Below are 22,065 nucleotides of genomic sequence, written 5' to 3'. Positions count from 1 at the left end.
TCTATGAGAGAAACATATGTAAATTTTCATTTTTTTATTAATAAATTGTCTGAAGTGGTTGGCTCAGGCCGTGGACTGTTTCCCTCTTTGAGGGTTTTAACCATGTCAAAATACTGGTGTATTGATTTGTGATCTGTTTGTGAGCTTTGGTGTTCTGTCTGAGGAACGTACCCTGTAAATCCCTACATGGTATCAGAGGTATTTGAGGGCCGCGTCCGTTGGTGATCCAAATTTGAAGCCGGTAGAACTGCATACGACAACCGTTTCCTAGATCTACTGTTTCTGACTGCTTTCGGGCCGAGAGGACTGCTTTGTTGTGTTGGGAGCATCTGTTCCAGTGAGGAACCCCTTTAGTTTCACGCGAAAAGGTTTCCGGTAGCCCTAGCTGCGTCATTTTTAAGATTTGGAGGTATACAATGTTTATTTGCAGTTTACAGTTATCTTTTCTCTGTTTATTTCGGTTTTCGATTTATTTAGCTTTTTTTATTACCGGATCTATACCTTTCATTTCTGCGTATGCTCTTTGCCCTGCGACTCTGTGCGATCTGGGCAAATCAAAAACAAAAAGGAAGGATTTTTCTCATGCGTATTCTCTTTTCCGCTGCGCCTTAGTGTGATCTTGGAAAATCAGAAACATTGAGGAAAATATTTAGTTTCCGGCTAAAGCTAACTTCGAGCCGCAAGGTTCGTCTTTGAAAATATTTAGTTTCCGGCTAAAGCTAACTTCGAGCCGCAAGGTTCGTTTTTTTTGTATGTCCGTGTTGGGTTTTGTGTTTTTTGTTTTGTAGGGAAAAAGAGCTTTCTCAAAGCAAGCACGCAACCCAAAGCATCAACCCCCCTCTCTCTCTCTCTTTCTCAAACTTTTTGTATAGCTCACTTGATGCAAAGCTAATTTATGAGAGTAGAGGTCTTGGGTTCAATTCTCCATTTTGTGGGGGCAGATTTTTCATTTCCGCACATTCCCGCACTTCGTCGGCGACTTCATCAAATTTTCTTAAAAAGCCATAACTTCTTCATCCGGAAGCCGTTTTCAGAACCGTTTTTTTTGAAACAGCCTAATTTTTCGAGATCTTTCCATTGAAACGCTTAGTTTCAGCATCTATAGCTTCAGTTTTTTTAAAAATGGAAAGTCCATGCCAAGTTATTCTTGACAGCACCAACTACTTCCAATGGTGGTCCTACATTGTGGATTTACTTAGAAGTAAAGGTCTTTACAGAATAGCCACAGGCCAAGAGACGAAACCAAAAGATGAAGACAAGACAGCTAAATGGGAAAATAGACAAGACCAAGCACGTGGGTTGATAGGGATGTCTATTTCTCCAGGTCTTAGATTCCATATTGCAGAACTTGATACTCCTAATGAAGCAATGAAACAGATTACTAAAGTCTTTGGAATTAAAAATGAACTTAAAGCCCATCAACTTGAAAATGAATTGCTTACATTGGACCCCAATAATTTTTCTTGCATTGAAGATTTTTTGTCCAAGTTCAAGACCCTTAGACTTCTCTTGGAAGGTGTTAAGGTTAAGAAAGAAGATAGTAGCCTTATCTACTCCATTCTTACTAAGTTGGGACCAACCTATTCTGTGTTTGTTTCCACCTTCCATTCTACAAGAGAAGCCTTCATTTCTCAAGGACAAACCTACAAGTCCCCTTCCTTTGATTCCTTTTGTGATTCTTTAATAAGAGAACAAGAAAAACTCTTACACCTTGGTCTTCTTCATCTTGGAAACTCTTCTAAGAAAGCGTTAGCCGCCCAGCAGCAACCAAATCCAAAGAATCCTAAGAAGTTGTATCCTAAAAAGAATGGTCCTAAACCAAACAAGGGTCCTAAGCAATTTCTCCCTCAAAATGAAAAATCATTTCAACAAAATGATAAGAAAAATAAAAACAAAGGGAAGAAGACTGATAGACATTGCAACTTTTGTAATCGAGATGGCCACTTAGAATCCAAATGCTTTAAGAAGATGGAAGCCTTGGAAGCAACAATGAAGAAGCATAACATCCATTTGGAGCAATCTTCAACTTCAACTTCATCTTCAGGAATGGCACTTTCTGCATGTGGTTGTCAAGCATCTCGGTCTGGCTATGCACTAAATGTATCTTCTTCTTCTCCTTCTCATGAGTGGCTCATTGATTCTGGAGCTTCTTATCACATGGCCAAAAACAAAGCCATGTTTTCTTCTTTAAATGATTGTAACACCAAAAATATATATGTTGGTGATGATAGATCTCTTAGTGTTGTAGGGACTAGAACTGTTCATATAGACAATGGTCAGTTTAATGATGTATTATGTGTTCCAACCTTATCCTGCAACCTTCTATCTGTATATCAGATAACCCATTCAGGTGAAGGTAAAATCGTTGAATTTTCACCTCACGATGTTGTAATTAAGGACCTAAGAGATCTTAGACAGATTTTAGCTACTGGCATTGCTGATGATTCTACAAGGTTGTATAAGTTTCACAACTTTGGATCATCAAATCTTCCCTCAGTATTTGTTGCTCATAATGATGAAGTGAGCAAACTTTGGCATGAGCGATTTGGTCACTTAAACTATCGCTCTCTTTAGAATCTATGTAAAGAAAATATGGTGACAAGTCTTCCAATGGTATCTTGCAGAGATGGTGTGTGTTTCGGATGTGTACTCAGAAAACATCATCGGGACAGTTTTGAAAAACGTGCCTCTTGGCACGCCTCAGCCCCTTTACAGCTCGTGCATAGTGATTTATGTGGTCCACTTCCAGTTGCTTCATTCTCTGGCTACAAGTATTTCTTAACTTTCATTGATGATTTCTCCAGACGCACTTGGGTATACTTATTAAAACTCAAGAGTGAAGTATTTAACATGTTCTTGGCCTTTAAGGCCTTTGTTGAAAAACAATCTGGACATCAAATTCTTAAGCTAAGATCTGATAATGGCGGAGAATATGTTAAAAACACATTCATCAACTTTTGCACTGAGAATGGAATTCAAATGCAACATACTGTTCCATATACTTCACAACAAAATGGTGTAGCTGAAAGGAAGAATCGCACCTTAAAGGAAATGGCTAATTGTATGCTTCAATCTAAAGGACTTAGTCTTAATTATTGGGCAGAAGCAATTAACTGTGCAAATTACATAATAAATCGCACTCCTACTAAGGTTTTAAAGAATATCACTCCAGAAGAAGCATGGAGCTCAATCAAACCAGATGTAAGTCACTTTCGTGTTTTTGGAAGTGAAGCATGGGCCCATATTCCGGATGAGAAACATAAAGCTTTAGAACCTAAAAGTGAAAAATGTATTTTTGTTGGATATTCTGAAGATGTCAAAGGATATAGACTTATTCCACTTAAGTCCAAAAATGTTATCATTAGAAGAGATGTAAAGTTTGCTGAAAATATATCGGCCTGCGAGCCTAGTTCGGCGGATGTGCCACCTCTCCCTATCTCTTCTACTTTTGAAAATATTTCTTCTTCAGATGATGAAAGCGAGGATGAAAATCCTCCCCCACCTTCTTAGGATCCTCCTTCAGCTCCTCAGCTTCCAAAATGGGTCCGTGCTACTCGGGATGCAGCAGGTGATCTTGTCGGTGATCCTACAGATCAGCGACGTACACATTCTCAGTTCGAGAGAGCCTCTTCTTTATTGGCTCAAGCTTCAGTGAATTATGATCTTGACACCTTTGCAGAAGCTTCAGGCCATCCAGATTGGGAAGCAGCTATGAATGAAGAATATCATTCATTATTGGCAAATGATACATGGGATCTTGTTTCTCTACCAAAGGGACGAAAACTTGTTAGATGTAAATTGTTTACAGATCCAAGTATGGACCAGATGGGAAAGTTGATAAACATAAAGCTCGTCTTATTGCTAAGGGTTTTTCACAAGTTGAAGGCATTGACTACACTGAAACCTTCTCCCCTGTTGCCAAAATAAACTCTATCCGCCTTGTTCTTTCCCTTGCTGCTTCTTTCAAATGGGAAGTCCATCAGATGGATGTTAAATCCGCCTTCTTGCATGGGGACTTGCATGAAGAAATCTATATGGAACAACCTATTGGCTTTATACAAACAGACTCCAGCCTTGTATGTCAGTTTAAGAAATCCCTTTATGGTCTCAAGCAAGCTCCTCGAGCTTGGTATGCCAAAATGGATAACTTTCTTTTAGAATCTGGCTTCTCTAGGTGTCATTCTGACAATACTGTCTACACCAAGAAAGTGGGCAAGTCTCTTATCATTCTTGTTCTTTATGTTGATGATCTTATCCTGATTGGTAGTGATCCCAACCTTATAAACCATGTGAAGTCTAGTCTTAAAAGGAAGTTTGAAATGACAGACATAGGACACTTACATTATTTTCTCGGTCTTCAAGTCTTGCAATCCAAGGAAGGTATTTCCCTTTCTCAGTCCAGGTATGCCTGTGATATTCTACGCCATTTTCACATGGAAGACTGTAAGCCAACCCCTTCTCCCTTTTAGTCTGGAGTCAAACTTTCAGTCACTTGTACTTTTCCTGAAGTTGATGCTACCTTATAGTGTCAACTTGTAGGAAAACTTTTGTATCTAACCCATACTCGTCCTGACCTTTCCTTTGCCGTTGGCCTTGTTGCTCGGTTTATGCAAAACCCACATGAAAGTCATTGGAAAGCAGCTAAAAGAATACTTCGTTATGTTTGAGGTACAGTTCAGTTTGGGATTCATTACAGTGCCAAAGCAGCTCCTCTATTGGTTGGTTTCACTGATTCCGATTGGGCTGGTGACCCTGATGATCGGAAGTCTACTGCAGGTTATGTGTTCACTCTTGGTTCAGGACCTATTACATGGGCTTGCAAGAAACAAGGTGCCATTTCTCTTTCTTCAGCAGAAGCAGAGTATCGTGGTGCCGTAGAAGCTAGTAAGGAAGCCTTGTGGCTTCGTCAGATCCTGTCAGAGTTTGGCTTTCAGCAGCAGCATCTGACTACACTTTGGTGTGATAATCAAAGTGCCATTCAGCTATGCAAAGATCCAATCCAACATCAGCGCAACAAACACATTGAACTGCACATGCACTTCATCAGAAAGCTCATTCACGACCATGTTTTTGAAGTGCAATATTGTTCAACAGATGATCAAGTTGCAGACATCTTTACAGAGGCTCTCACAGAGGCGAAGTTCACTAAACTTCGATTTGTGGTTGGAGTTCAGGAAGTTGTCACTAAGGGGGGATAGGCTGTAGTGCCTCCTTCCTTCTCCTATTGTGTCATATTTGTAAATCCTTAAATCCTATCCCAAGTTGTTCTTAAGGGGGGATGTTAGGATATTCCGACACATAGGAAATAGTTAAGTACAACTTGGTCTAGTATAGAGGTAGGTAAAGTGTGTTTCTTTACTATGTACATTTTGTAACTTACAATCCGATGGTCACGATATGTAGTGATCCGACGGTTCATTCTCTCCTCGGTATTACCAACACTTGATCTGTGGCTTAGCACCCGATTGGTCCATGATCTCTATTTAAGGAGCATGGAGGGTCATTTGTAGGGTAATCCATCTATGAGTGAAGCATATGTAAATTTTCATTCTTTTATTAATAAATTGCCTGAAGTGGCCGTGTTGGCTTAGGCCGTGGACTGTTTCCCTATTTGAGGGTTTTAACCACGTCAAAATACTGGTGTATTGATCTGTGATCTGTTTGTGAGCGGTGTCCTTTGGTGTTCTGTCTGAGGAACTTACCCTGTAAATTCCTACATCCTCAGCTCCAATCTGCCCCAGAAACCCCAGCGTCTGCCTTTCGGGACTGCGTCAGCCTCTCTTTGCGTAGCGCTGGCCTTGCGTCACCCTGAATGGGCTTGCGTTAGCTTCAGGAGGCCTTGCATCAGCCTTCTGGCCCTCTGCGTCAGCAACGCTAGCCTCTCTGAAGCACTGCGCAACTCTTGGCTACCTCTGCGTGAGCCCTGGCTGCTACTGTGTCACTCTCTTTGGCTCCTGCGTTGATCTCCCAGCACTATCTCTGCCTCTCTGTCTCTTTGTACTCACTGCCCCTTTGCTGCAACTCTGATCACTGATTCTATCTCTCTTAGTAAACCTCGCTCTAGAGTATAGAATGATTGACATCTGGTGTACTCTCCAAGTGACGCTCAAGCCTCTTCTTATACTTTTCCTGTTGACATCTCAACGGCTGAGATTAAGTCCATAATCAATGGCTAACATTAGATCTGGATTGATCCATGTTTTTTGGACCATAACACAGTTTTATGTTAATCCACATTAATATTTTAAATTCCCTAAGTTTAGACTTAGGGACCCCATTAAAAATATTAATTATTTTAATATCTCTTGAATCGTTTAGAATCTGCCCAAACCCTTTCTGGGTATTGGAGATCTCATGGGCCCCAACCTCGCCACCAAATTTCGTGGGTTGAACACATCCGATGCTACCCCAAATCAACACTCCCTCTTAGCGAGGACTGTGCTCTAGCAATACTCCTCACTAAGTATTACTCTGATCATTCGGCATAGGTCCCTGTGCTGATGCTAGGCCTGTTTCCCACCATCATCTGCACTGTTATATCCTGTACTGCTGCCCATGGTTCTGCCACTGCCACTTGCTGCATCTGTACGACATCTCCCTCTGCATCCGTGCTGCTGCTGGTCCTTTCTCCCAACACTGCATCCGCACTGCGACTCTCATCATGTTGCATCGTGGAGCCTATTGCTACATTGCAACTCAATTATTGAGAAGTAAGTAACTGTTCTCCCAACTCTGACCCCTCTGTTAGGCTAGAGTCCCTCCTAACACTGAAGCTCCCTTTGCCGCTAACAAGTGTTTCCTCTCTGACTGCTGCAACAAGTCCTTGCATCTCGCACCGTTGCACACCTCTCTGTGCCATTCTGCACCGTTGCAACACTCCTGTGCCTCTCGCACTGTTGCAGCTTGCTAGCCTTGCGCTGTCTCGGGACTCTTGCACTGTGGCTCTCTCTGCTGCTCCATCCACATCCGCCTCTACTCACATCAACCAGTCTTGCTATTCCTCTTCGGGGCTCCCGTAGCAAGGTCTAATCCAAGAGGCTGGGTACCTTGAGAATCCTGCGCCTCATCTCCTGTAGTCCATTAGACTACAACTCGATGTCTCCCCACTTCCGCTCAAGTGGTGTCTGTGCACTCATGGCACAATGATCCTCTGACTCCACTTTCTTCTCTGCCCTTGCTGGCGCTGCCTTAGACTCGGAAGACTCTCCCTTACTCTTCTTCCTTGGACACTTTGTCGCATAATGACCCAGCTCCCCATAGTGGAAGCACTTGATCTTGGAGAGATCCTTCTTCTTCTGCTTTTCTTGCTTTCCCTCAGATGCTAGGGCAACATCTTCCTCCTCTTCCTTTTTGAGTTTGATCCCCTTACTATTGCTTCCCGCCTTTGACTACCGTCTGATCTCTTCTTGGCAAAGAGCCGCCCACATCTCATCCCAAGGTGGAAGTGTCCCTCTGCCCAATATACTCTGGACAAATACCTCCTAGTCTTCTGAGACTGCATTAAGGGTTGTCCTCACCATCAATTATTGCTTCTGTGTGGCTTCTATGGCAGTCAACTAATCTCGGATCTCATTCAGTCCTACGAGGAAGGTGTCAATCAGTTCTACCTTCTTCATCTGATATGACCTGAACTGATTTTCTAGTAACATTCTTCTCTGCACAGAAGTATGTTGGTACAATTTCTTTAGGGCCTCCAACATCTCATTTTCCGTTTCCTTCTCAGCAATGTGTGGTACTACATGGTCCTTGACCTCGTCAAGGATGATGCTTGTGGCCTTTGCCATTGCCTCCTCGTACTTGTCGTCCTCAGCTGGGTCGACTGGGATAGCTATCGACTTCAAGGCGAAGTGCTTGACACGATTTATGTCAAGTATGGATAAGATTCTGGCCTTCCAAACTGCGAAGTTTGACGCTCCGTCCTTACTTCGTGTAGTGCCATGATGCTCTTTACTTCCCTCCTAGAAGTTCTCGATGTGACTCCCTTTGATTCTTGATTTCCCTCCTGAAAATCCTTCTGTCGATGTCAAGATGCCCCTACTTTGATCGTCTGTGCAACCGTACCATTGATCTGGATTTCTCGGCTAGAAACCCTCGGTAGCAACTCCCTCCTCTTGGCCTTGCCTTGTCAGGTACTGTTCTGACTAGACTACCTCACCAGCTCCACTCTGCAACTTTCCCACAGCCTCTTAACCCAGCGACCTGAAGGTGGGAGCTCCTAGGTTCTGAGCAATCCCAGCACCAGCAACCCGGCCTCCTTAGCCCACTGTGTCAGCCCTCCTAGCTTCTGCGTGGCTCTGCGTGAGTCTCCCTTTGCCTCCCTTAGCCTCTGCGCTACCTCTTCCAGCATTGATGTTGCAGGCATTGCGTCGCCCTTCCCTTGTTGCTGCTCTACTAGAAACAACTTCTATCACTCGGGACAACTGTTTTCTGTTGCTATTGCTTCGCTTGGTTGATGTCCTCAGTTCGCCTGTGATCTCCAACCATGCTCTAATACCATGTTGAAGTTTCTAAGTCTACCAATTAGAAACACTCCATGCACTTTACTGATTTATTTCTACCTACTTGTTCCGTTACTTAACAAGTTATTTACAATGTAAATGCTGAAAATAAACACTAATGCATGCTCAACATATTACAGATCATCAACTGAAGGAAACAGAAACAAGCACACAAAACGACACCGTTATTTTTGGACCAATGTCCCCAGAAAAACCCAGTGCGGGAAAACCGGTGCAGCTATCTAAGGGTTTTCTTATTAACCAATTTCAGAGTACAATCTAGGTGCCAAATCCGGCTTACCCAACAAAGAATTTCCTTGGCAGTAGTACCTCTCAGTTTGAGACAAATGTTCCAGCTGAAACACCGGATAAACCTTGTGGCAACTCCTTAGCTTCAACCTATCCTAGAAACCCCATTGTTTGCCTTTCTGGACTACGTCAGCGTCTCTCTACCCAACGCTGGCCCTACGTCACCCTGAATGGGCTCGCATCAGCCTCAGGAGGCCTTGCCTCAGCCTTCTGGCCCTCTGCATCAGCAATACTGGCCTCTCTGAAGCACTGCATAGCTCTTGGTTGCCTCTGCGTGGCCCTGCGTGAGCTTTGGATGCTATTGCGTCACTCTCTCTGGCTCCTACACTGATCTCCTAGCACTATCTCTGCCTTTCTGTCTCTCTATACTCACTGCCCCTCAGCTGCAACTCCAATCACTGATTCTATCTCTCTTAGCAAACCCCGCTCTAGAGATTAGAATGACTGATCACTTTGGTGTGCTCTCCAACTAACCCTCAAACCTCCTCTTATACTTTTCTCGTTGACATAACAACAACCTAGATTAAGTCCCTAATCAACGACTGAGATTAGATCTCGCTTGATCCATGTCTTTTGGACCATTCTAACACAGTTTTATATTAATCCACATTAATATTTTAATTTCCCCAAGTTTAGACTTAGGGACCCCATTAAAAATATTAATTATTTTAATATCTCCTGAACTGTTTAGAATCTGCCCAAACCCTTTCTGGTTATTGGAGATCTCATGTGCCCCAACCTCTCCACCAAATTTCGTGGGTAGAGCACATCTGATGCTACCCCAAATCAACACTCCCTCTTAGCGAGGACTGTGCTTTAGCAATACTCCTCACTGAGTATTACTCTGATCATCCGACATCGGTCCCTGTGTTGATGCTAGGTCTGCTGCCCACCATGCTCTGCACTGCTGTATCTTGTACTGCTACCCATGGTTCTGCCACTGCCACTTGCTGCATCTGTACGTCAACTCCTTTTGCATCCGCACCGCAACTCCTCTCATCATGCTACATCGTGCTACCTACTGCTGCACTGTAACTCAGTTACTGTGAAGTAAGTCACTGATCTCCCAACTCTGACCTCTCTACTGGGCTAGAGACCTTCCTCATGCTGAAGCTCCCTCTGCCACTGACAAGTGCTCCCTTTCTGGCCTCTGTGTTGCTGCAACAACTCCCTACATCTTGCATCGTTGCACACCTCTCTGTGCCATTCTGCACCGTTGCAACACTCCCGTGCCTCTCGCACTGTTGCAACCTGCTAGCCTCGCGCTGTCTCGGAATTCTTACACTGTAGCTCTCTCTGCTGCTCCATCCACATCCGCCTCCACTCACATCAACCAGTCCTGCTACTCCTCTTCGGGGCTCCCATAGCAAGGTCTAATCTAAGAGGCTAGGTACCTCGAGGATCCTGGCCCTCATCGCCTGTAGTCGTTTGACTATAGCTCGATGTCTCCCCACTTCCGCTCAAGTGGTGCATGTGCACTCATGGCACAATGATCGTCTGTCTTCACTTCCTTCTCTGCCCTTGCTGGCATTGCCTTATTCTCGGAAGACTCTCCCTTACTCTTCTTCCTTTGGACATTGGGTCGCATAATGACCCAACTCCCCATAGTGGAAGCACTTGATCTTGGAGAGATCCTTCTTCTTCTGCTTTTCTTTCTTTCCCTCAAATGCTAGGGCAACATCTTCCTCTTCTTCCTTTTTGACTCTGATCCCCTTACTGTTGCTTCTCGCCTTTGACTGCCGTCTGATCTCTTCTTGGCGAAGAGCCACCCACATCTCATCCTAAGGTGGAAGTGTCCCTCTGCCTAGTATACTCTGGACAAATACCTCCCAGTCTTCTGAGACTGCATTCGGGGCTGTTCTGACCATCAATTCTTGATCCGACATGGCTTCTATGGCAGTCAACTGATCTCGGATCTCATTCAGTCTTCTGAGGAAGGTGTTAGTCGGTTCTCCCTTCTTCATCTGATATGACCTGAACTGATTTTCTAGTAACATTCTTCTCTGCACAGAAGAATGTTGGTACAATTTATTTAGGGCCTCCGGCTCCCACATCTCATTTTCCATTTTCTTCTCGGCAATGTGTGGTACTACATGGTCCTTGACCCCATCAAGGATGATGCTCTTGGCCCTCGCCATTGCCTCCTTGTACTTGTTGTTCTCAGTTGGGTCGACTGGGATAACTATTGTCTTCAAGGCGAAGTGCTTGACATGATTTTTGTTAAGTACAAATAAGATTTTGGCCTTCCAGACTGTGAAGTTTGACACTTCGTCCAGCCTGTCCTGGTCTCTTACTCCGTGTAGTGCCATGATGCTCTTCTACTTCCCTCCTGGAAGTTCTCGATGTGACTCCCTCTGAGTCTCGATTTCCCTCTTGAAATTACTTCTGTCGATGTCGAGATGCCCCCTACTCTGGTCGTCTGTGCAACTACACCACTGATCCGGATTTCTCGGCTAGAAACCCTCTATAGCAACTCCCTCCTCTTGGCCTTGCCCTGTCAAGTACTGTTCTGACTACAGTACCTCATTAACTCTACTCTGCAACTTTCCCAAAGCCTCCTAACCCCGACAACCTGAAGGTGAGAGCTCATAGTCTCTGCACAATCCCGGCGCTAGCAACCAGGCCTCGTCAACCAACTGCGTCAACCCTCCTAGCTTCTTTGTGGCTCTACATGAGTCTCCCTTTGCCTCCCTTAGCCTCTGCACTGCCTCTTCCTGGCTCACCCTGGATGACGTAGGTAGTGCGTCACCCGTCCCTGGTTGCTGCTCTGTTAGAAACAACTTCTGTCACTTGAGACAACTGTTTTTTGTGTTATTGCTCCGCTCGACTAATGTCCTCCGTTCTTCTGTGATCTCCAACCATGCTCTGATACGATGTTGAAGTTTCTAAGTCTACCAGTTAGAAACCCTCCATGCATTTTACTGATTTATTCCTACCTACTTGTTCCGTTACTTAACAAGTTATTTACAATGTAAGTACTGAAAATAAACACTAATGTATGCTCAACATATTACAGATGATCGACTGAAGGAAACATAAACAAGCACACAAAATGACACCGTTATTTTTGGACCATTGTCCCCGGAAAAACCCAATGCGGGAAAACCGATGCAGCGATCTGAGTGTTTTCTTTTTAAGCAATTTCAGAGTACAATATGGGTGCCAAATCCGGCTTACCCAATAGAGAATTTCCTTGACAGTAGTACCTCTCAGTCTGAGACAAATGCCTCGGTTGAAACCTGTGAAAATTCTATCACTGCAGCAACTGACTTACTTTTCCTACTTATTTCATCATAAGTTATTCATGAAATTACTTCAACAAACATTAAAATAAATACTGTTGCAGATATCACACCGTATATAGAAACAAACATATGCACACTTTGACATAGTTATTTTGGACTAATGTCCCCGGAAATACCCAATGTGGGAAAACCGGTGCAGCACGGGAGGATTTTATTATTCGACAATTTTCTAGTACAACAAGGTGCCAAACTAGCTTACCCATAGATAGACAAATTTCTAGCACTTCTTCTGAACCCAGCGTAGGCCCTATTGACCTCTGCGTCAGCCTGAAACCCTCTGTGTCAGCTTGAAACCCTATGTGTCAACCTACTGAGGCTTTGCACAACCTCTCTAGCTTTCTGCATCACTCCTACAGCCTCTGCGTGGATGACGCAGGCCTTGCTGGCTTTGTGTAGTCTCTGCCGCCTCTGCGTGGCTTTCTCTGGCCTTGCTTCTGCCTCTACGCTGATCTCTCGTCTCTTTGTTCTGTACTTCTTGTCTCCTGATTGCTCTCTAGACCACTAGTTCAATTTCTCAGCAAACCCCCCTGTAGAAATTGAATTGATTGGTCTCCCTCAGTGTTTCCTCCAAGTGACCCTCAAACCTCCTCTTATACTTTTCTCGTTGACAAATCAATTGTCGAGATTAAGTCCCTAATCAACGACTAAGATTAGATCTGGCTTGTTCCATGTCTTTTGGACCATTGTTACACAGTTTCATATTAATACACATTAATATTTTATTTTCCCTAAGTTTAGATTTAGCGACTCCATTAAAAATATTAATTATTTTAATATCTCATGAACTGTTTAGAATCTGCTCAAACGCTTTCTGGGTATTGGAAATCTCATGTGCCCCAACCTCTTCACCAGATTTTGTGGCTAGAGCACATCCGATGCTACCCCAATTCAACACTCTCTCTTAGCGAGGACTGTGCTCTAGCAATGCTCCTCACCGAGTATTACTCTGATCATTCGACATCGGTACCTGTGTTGAAGCTAGGCCTTCCTGCCCAACATCTGCGGCACTGGTAGCCATGGATCTGCCACTTCCACTGCTGCATCTGTATGACAACTCCCTCGGCATCTGTGTTGCTGTTGGTCCTTTCTCCCAACACTGCATCCGCACTGCAACTCCCTCTGCATCTGTGCTATTGCTGGTCCTTTCTCCCAACACTACGTCTGCACTGCAACTCCCTCTTCATTCGTGCTGCTAACACATTACTTCTAAAAGGGGTTCTTTACCATCCCCATCTTTTCCTTGAAGTAGTCAAATTTTGACTTTCAAGGGCCTCGGTGAGGATATCTGCCACTTGTTCTCCTATAGGAGTGTAGCTCAATTGTACAGTTCCTTGTTGTACACAGTCTCTGACAAAGTGACAGCGGATATTAATATGCTTCGACCTATCATGGAATACTGGATTCTCAGAGAGTTTGATGCAACTCTGATTATCACACATGATCCTGGTCGCCTCCATATTTCTTCTGAATAGGTTTACCAATAGTTTTCTAAGCCATATGGCCTCACACGAAGCTGTGCGTGCTGCCATATATTCTGCCTCAGATGGGCTCAGAGCCACGAACTTTTGTTTCCTACTGCACCAGGAGGTCATTCCTGATCTAATGTTGAAACAGTACCCAGAGGTACTTTCCAATCTACTGAATTTCCTCCACAATCTGCATCAGTAAATCCACTCAACCCGATATCCTTCCCCTTGGTGTATAAGGGCCCATAATCAACTGTTCCCTATAAATACCTGAGAATGTGTTTGGCTGTTGCCCAATGTGGCCTCTTTGGTTCCACCATGAACTGACTGAGGGTGTTGACAGTGTAGCAAATATCTGGCCTGGTATTGAGCAGATACATGAGGGACCCTATGAGCTGTCTTAATAGGGTGGGATCCACATCCTTGTCTTCTGATGCATCAATCTTCCTCCAGTTGGTGATCATTGGCGTAGCCATAGGTCTACAGTCTCCCATCCTGAACCTTTTCAGGATTTCTGTAGCATACCTCCCTTGCCCAAGGAAGATTTCTCCATTCTGCTGCCAAACTTCCAACCCTAGGAAGTAGTGCATTCGTCCCCTGCCCACCGTCATTTTCCCTATCAACTGTACTCCGCCACTCACACTGTCTTTCTCCACGACACTTCGACTTGATGTTTTCCGGGCATTGATTGATAACTCCACGACACCTTGACTTCTTTCCCCTGCGTCTCCTCCACGTAGCAATCCCTGTCCCTGCGACTGGTTCCAACAACCGCCGGCAAACTCTGGCAGTCAACATTTATCCTCATGGTCAATCAATGGACCCAACCGTCAACGTTCGACCCCACCGTTTCGTGGTGACCCATGATTTTGGACGCGAGGGATATATATACACAATTAAATTAAATAGTTTTTTATAATTTAAATATATATTATATAATTTAAATAAATAAAAATTAATAGTATTATTTAAAAAAAAAATTGTTCCACCAAGAAAAAGAAAAAAAATGGGGAGTAATAATGACGACGACAATTCAAAGAAATTTTAAGAACTTGATAAAATGCGATGACGCCTCAATAATGTCGAAAGGAAGCAAATAGAGTTGGGAGAGGGTCAAGAGAGGATAATTGTAACTCAAGAGAAAATGGCAAGTGATATTAGAAAAATAGATAATGTTGAGCCAGTTAATGGGAGGATTTAATCCAATTTTTAATCCCTTAATCACTCAAGAACCAACACAAAGTCCCAAGATTGCAGAAGGTGCAGATTTTTTAAATCATGAATTTCTGCAAATATACTTCCAGGGAAGTCTGTACTATACGAAATTTCCAGAAAATGACACTAATTAAAGAGAATTACCTAAGTATGATGGTAAAGATCATAGAGGTGTTATTGTATGGGTTAATAAAATGGAGGCCATTTTTTAGTCAAACCCGCCAATAGGTGAGCGAGAGAAGATCATGACTGCATCCAACAACTTGGAAGTTGAAGCATATGATTGGTTCCTATGGTGGTCCAACAAATGTGAAGCTCGTTCATTTATTTGGAAGAATTTTGTGGATACCTTACTAAAGAGATTTCATGACAAAGAAGAGGATGATGTCTACAAAAAGATTGTTCATCTCAAGTAAAAAGGGTCTATAAGTGAATATACCCATGAATGGGAAGTATTAACTGTAAGACAAAGAGGATTATCTGATGAGGAACTGATAAAAATGTATAGATGTGGACTTAAGGAGTATATCTGAGCAAAATTGAAGTTGTACAAGCCCAAAACTATTGAAGAAGCTAGACATGCAACAATAATTATCAATGTTGCACGACTCATACTCGTATAAGACTCGGCGAGGCATCGACTCATCTACTCGTATAAGACTCGGGAACGACCCTTATAAGACTCATATAAGACTCGTGAAAATACCAAAAAAACTTAAATATGGTAAATTTGAAGCACAAAAAAGAAACTAATGACAATTCCAATCCTTATTAGTTATAAAAACCACAATATATACAATAATTCATAACATAATCTCATATCTATAAAAGTGCAACATAACATATTCAATTTTTTGTAAGCAAAACATTTAGATAATGAATAAGAAAAGGAATCATGATTCCATAATTAAAATAAAAAATGTCAGCAAGTTCAAAATTCAAATATATATGTCATAAATGATAAATGATTGTCTCATAACAATTTTGTGTCTCATCTCTCATGGACGGCTAGGCCTACAATAAGCCCTCATGGAGCTAGTGCTAACATCAGAAGGTTGAAGGAACTGTGAGGTAGGTGTATTTGGAGTCTCCATTTGAGATGGCAAACTAGAGAGATCCTCAGTCTCTTCATCAAGCCAACTCAAATCAGGGGCCTCCTTCTCCACAACCCACTCAGACTCTAAATCAATAGTATCCAATAAAATTGGATCTATATCTTTTGATTGCACTTGTTTTCTGAGCATTCGAAGGTTGTAGTAGATGAAAACCAACTTCTCCAACCTCTCATGCTCCAACCTGTTTCTCTTTTTGTTGTGGATGTGCTCAAACACTGACTAATTGCGCTCACAAGAAGAAGCACTGCAGGGTTGACTCAGAACTTTGATGGCAAATTCTTGTAATTGTGGTGCCTCAGTGCCACAATCTATCCACCAATGAGCTGTAAAAAATAACAAAAAAGATTATCAGTTTGCAATGGCAAACATATAAAAGAGAACTAGCAAAATTACAAGCTAAATTCTAACAATTTCCACTTACAAGGCATTTTCTTGTCCTTGAGACGTTGGCTTGAGTTGAATCCAAACATGCCAGATGCTTCCTTGTATATATCTCGTTGTAAGTTGATTTTTCCTTAATATCTACATCCGGGAACATCTTCTCAATGCATATCATGACACCTCTCATCACCTCAGGATCTCTTTGAATGCTAGACCCCTCATTATAGAATAAGCTCGGATTGAGATATGCTTTTGATGCATGCAATGGTGAATGTAGTTGCCTGTCCCACCTGGAATTAATAATTTGCCATATAGGGATATATTTAGATTCATTTCCCTTATAAAAAGTCTTGATGGCCTCTTTGGCCCTGTCCATACCCTCATAAATATATCCCATTGCAGGTTTCTCTCCATCCATCAATCTCAAGACTTTCACAAGGGGTTCAGTGAAGCTGACAATCTCAGTCACTTTGTCCCACAAACTATCAGCAAAGACAAATGTTTTCACAGACATTGCTTCCGGTTTTGTGTTATCTTTCCAGAATACCCATTGTTGGCTACAAAACATTCTTCTCAAAGCTTGGTACTCATACAAAAGGCATTAGAGGAAAATAAAGTTTGTAGGAAACCGTGTGACAGCTGGGCGACTAAGCTCACCCTGTGTGAATTACATCATAAGGTTCAACACCTAAGCATGACTATAAATATACTTGGTAATATGCTTGCATTCTTGCACAATGCTTTGCACCCACTCCAACTTCCCTATGTCCTCTAGCATCAAGTCTATGCAATGGGCATTGTTAGTGATTACTTGGATAACATTTGCAACCCCAACTTCCTCCACCACATCAACCAACAATGAAAAAAATCAAATGTGCATCTTTTACATTTGCAGATGCATCAATGGATTTTAAGAACATGGTTCCTTTAGGGCAAGCTACAACAAAATTTATTATTGTTCTACCCCTCTGATCTGTCCACCCATTAGACATAAGTGTACAACCCGTAAATTTCCATGAGCTTTTAATGCTCTCCAATTGTTCCTTGACACACTCAAGCTCCTCATCTAGCTCTTTCCCCCTAAGTGCATTATAAGTTGGGGCTTTGTATCCAGGGCTAGCACATGCAATGACATCCACCATGGGCTGATAAAAATAAGACTGTGCATAGTTGAATGAAAGACTGTTATGGTACCAAAACCTCCTCACTGCCATATTTGTCTCCTTCCTCTTCTTATCATTGAAACTGTCCAAGGTTGGTTGAGATCCTAGAGTTGTACGAGGACTGAAGAAAGAAGAGGTTATATTCTTGTTTGCCATAGCAGTGGAAGAGGAGTTATCGATATCTGGACTTTGAAGCTCTGTTTCACTCTGAGATGAAGATCTACCTATCCCAACAATCTCATCCTTCCTTCTTGCCCTCTTAGAACTTGCTTCTTTAATGGATTCCAAAGCAATTACCATTTCAGTAGTGACTTCATCAGGGCAACTTTGACAACATCCCACACCATGACCAAGAATTTTGGCTAGGTGGTATTTCAGCCTGTTTATGCCTACATACATTGTGGCATTTCAATAATTGCACTTGATATTGTGGTCATTACCAGGAATGATTCGTTGACCATGTGCCCATGCCGAATCACGAGACTGTTTGAAACCCTTTGGTGGCATGGTAACAAAATCTGGAAGAAAAAAAATAAATTATTTTTTTTTTGTTTAATTTGCAATTTTTTTTGGTTGAGGCTGAGAAAATCAGCCACAAACTCAGCCACACGTGGCCGTTGTGTGGCTGATTTTTTCAGCCACACAGCAGCCCTGTGTGGCTGAGTTTCTCACCCACAAGCATCCCCAATCAAAAAAAAATTGCAAACATAAAAAAGAATTAAAAAAAAAAACAAAAATAATTACATGGAAAACATTCTAACTAGGTTCATGAAACCTACTTGAAGCTTAGTCTGATCCGATGAAGCCTCCTTTAGCCTCCTCCAACAGCTCTTTCACGCTCTTTTAGCTTTACTCTTAAGTTTCAACACTCACACAAATTAGCCAAACACTCAAATGACAAGTGAATGAGAAATAGAAGGGAGAGAGGTGCTTATAAAGTTTTTTTCCCTCCAATTTCCCTTTTCCTCCACCTCATTGCCAAAAAAAAAAAATGATGAATTTTTGGACAGTTTGGGGTTTTTCTGCCCGAAGGGTCTTATAGGGGTACAATGGGAGTCTTATAGGCTACCCCGCTGGTCTAATGAGGGTAGACGGGTCTTGTACAAAACCTGCCGAATAATGGTAAAGAATGCGGGTTTAATGAGGGTCATCCGTCCGACCCGTTCTTACCTGCGGGTTTAATAAGGGTGGTGCTTCACTGATAATTATTGAGCGAAAATATAAATTCCATAAAACAACATATGCCAGTAATGAAAATCTAGTAGTTAATGTAGAAAATTAATGATGTGCAGCCCAACCCCAGTTTACAATTTTGCAAGTGTTTATTTGACCCAACCCACATGTTTTGTCATGCTGATATAATTTTCAGTATACCTTCATTGTGAACATTTAATGAGTGCTTCTACTATTTAACACATTTCCTATCAGCTGAAATTAAAGCTAAATTTAGGCAAGCATTTCAAGCATGAGAGATGCTTATTTTTGGTCAATGTGGCCCCAGAAAAACCCCACAACCTTTTCGGGAAAACTGGTCTTTGAAGGATGATTTTATTTCTTGAGAAAATTAGTTTAAGTACATAAAATTAACCACAATACTTATTTCCTTCAACTGAAGCATTTAATTCAATTTCCGAAAATTTGTGCCCACTGAAAATAATTTCCAGATTTACAAATTTCATGCCCAGAAATTCTGCCTTGTTATCAGTGCCAAATCTGCCTCGAAAACAGTGCAAACTCATCCTTGAAATCTTTGCTGTAGATGCCTCAAAATTCGTGCCTAAACTTGCCTCAATTTCTGCGCTGGAGGAGACTGCTGTCCCTCGATTTTCGTGCCAGGAAACTACCTCGAACTCAGCGCTGCATGTAGCAGCAAGCCTGAGATTTCTGCCTCAAAAATTGGGCACAAACAATAGAGGAACAGTCCTCGAATCCTGTGCACAGCAGCCTCGAAACTTGTGCCTCTGCCTTCGATTTCTGTACTGCTGCTTCCTCAAACTGCATGCTGACTGTCCCCCAGCCCCCTTCGATTTCTATGTTTGCCTCCTTGAAAATTGTGCTTTTCAATGGTTGTCTCCTCTTAGAAATGCATGTTTCCTTTCTCTTGCAGCAAACCGTCCTTGAAGATCTCCTTTTCTCCTCTCCTCTTGCTCTCTCAATAATCTCATGAGTGAATAATGAAGAATGAGCTCTCCCTTTTCCTTTTATCTCTTAGAAAATATTGAATCCTTAAACCTAGGATTCAATGATTGACATTTAATCTTCAAATCTCAAGATGTGTGGTTGAGATCACTTTTCCCAAATGACCCCCCTCATACATTGGCCCCATTACTTAAAAGCCTCCTAGTACCCTTTTCAAGTTGTATACCTTTTCTAATTTTCTCATAAAGCTATTTTCTCAACTCACTTTAATATTAGAGAGAGTGAACCTAGTAGTATAGTACTTTATGACACAAACTTGACTTACATAAATTCTTTTGATTTGATACAAGATGCCCAATAGGGTCTATTGCATATAACAAATTAAAAATGACTCTTTGACTTTATGACAAACCCTAGAAGCACACAATGGGTGCTTGACCTAAAAACAATTTGACCTAGATCATGAAACCCATGCTATACAAATAATAATAATAAATTTTCTTTTTCTCTTTACATCAAATACATAAAATCAAGATTACATAAGACATTATGAAGACCGAACCTAATTACATATTTGAACACACTGGACTAGGGCTAAATATTAACCCCCCTAGTAAGGTGGTAGCCCACCTTCATCGAAGAGGCATGCCAAATGGCGAGAGGTGTAATGACTGGTGCAGATGCTAGTGGAGTTGGCATGCCATCATCATCAAGCTAATGTGTAGGGATGTTGGCCCGCTGGCCGTCCAAGAATCTTGGCGGGTAACAGGAATCTTAAGGCTCTTTACCTTGTACTCTTCTCAAAATCAATGTATCTTTTTTGGCATTGAAGATGAGCTTAGATCTTATAGTTTAGCTTTGATTTTTGCTTTTGTAGGAATGGCCTTCACTATCCTACCATGTATCACCACTTATGAAATGAGCAGTTTGTTTGATCTACTTTTTTGGTCGTTTGTTGGATATTAATAAACTTATATTGATGATTTAGAGCTTTATGATGTTACAAGTAGGTGGCAAGAATAAATATTGTGATTATGTTTTAAATTATGTAGAATTTTAAGTTTGTGAAACAATTTCAAAGTTACAAGTATTTGACATTACGAATATCCTTTTAATGTTGTCTTGAACAATAGTTTCTTTTTGCAAATTACAATTGTATTTATGTTTAAATTTCAAACTTTGTCGTTGAACTCAAATATATTTCATTTTTTATTTTCTGTGTGTGGTTTGTGGGGGGGTGGTGGTGGGGTCGGTGGGGTCCAGTTTGAGTTCAACGACAATGAAATTCAATTAAAATTGAGTAGAGTTGAAGAACATATTGACAAATCTCACTCAATGTAAGACAAGACCAAGCAAGTTTAACTAGGACCCCAGATGTCATAACGATAATGTGATGTTGGGTTGACAGGTGCATGGGAGAGGCAACTTTTAATGAGGATACAATTAAAATCCCTGTAAAGGAACAGATGATAAAAATATTGTTATGTATTCAGGAAACGTCATAGTCATGGCCACCATACTGTAGAATGAAAACCACTTAGATTTGTATACAAATATCAGTAATAGGCAACATATGGATGCAGTTCCTGCACAGTGAAAAAACTTTTATATGTTTGAACTTTTCTATTTGCAGAATATATCCTTGTGAGAAGTCTAAGCAAATGTCATGAATATATTTGGCGTTTTGTTTTGAGATTGTTGTGTTGTCAGTTTCCCATGTTTCCGATCTCTTCTCATTGGATGTTGAATGATGTTGAAGATGGAAAGATTTGATATGAATATGATTTTTTCAACAAAGATAGCGCCATCTCCTTTCTCGTTGTATTTTAGATGGACTCCTATCGAAATGTGCTTAGGATGCAATTGTTATATACCACTCTATTGTGGGAATTCTATTAAATAAAAGAATCTTTATCTGTTATTCGCAGATATCTTGGAATTACAAAAGGTGTCATTTATACCAGTTGCAAATGGCACCAGGCTTGTTACAGCAAGTGCTCTTTATGTGCGGCTTGGAGTGAACTTGGCCCCATTTGCCTTTGAGCTCCCAAGTTTGTATCTTCCATATGTCAGGATTTTAAGAGAGATTGGACTGCAGGAAACTCCAACTTTTGACAGTGCAAGGAACCTCTTGGTACAAATCCAGCAGGCAAGTGGGTATCAACATCTCAATCCCAATGAACTGCGTGCAGTTTTACTACTTTTACAGTTTATATGTGACGAAGGAAAGAAATCACAATCAGATGGAACTCTCTTCCCAGCACATGATGCGATTGTTCCTGATGAAGGATGCAGATTGGTACATGCTAGAGCTTGTGTCTATATTGATCCTCGTGGATCTTGTCTTTTAAGTGAAATTGACACGTCCAGGTTACGATTTGTCAATCCACAACTTTCTGAAGAACTTTGTGTACAAATTGGAGTAAAAAAGTTATCAGATGTTGTTGTTGAGGTAAGCTTTGGTATATTTTATC

The 22,065-nt window shown here is 41.7% G+C and overlaps 1 protein-coding gene across 1 annotated transcript in view; it reads left to right on the top strand.

Moving 5' to 3' along the window:
* LOC149233535 (Zinc finger, C3HC4 type (RING finger) family protein) overlaps nucleotides 1–22,065 on the top strand; it is a 357,687-nt gene that overhangs the window by 297,526 nt on the left and 38,096 nt on the right. The window contains exon 10 of the mRNA XM_089379789.1: nucleotides 21,520–22,043. Coding sequence (XP_089235915.1) covers nucleotides 21,520–22,043 — 524 coding nt within the window. The remainder of the gene's footprint in view (nucleotides 1–21,519; nucleotides 22,044–22,065) is intronic.

The sequence above is a fragment of the Pinus tabuliformis genome, chromosome J (genome assembly GCF_031772625.1).
Source record: "Pinus tabuliformis cultivar Carrire ecotype Pingquan chromosome J, CPIR1, whole genome shotgun sequence".
NCBI lineage: Eukaryota > Viridiplantae > Streptophyta > Pinopsida > Pinales > Pinaceae > Pinus > Pinus tabuliformis.
Note: the sequence above shows the minus strand (reverse complement) of the source record. Positions and strands in the feature narration are given on the sequence as shown.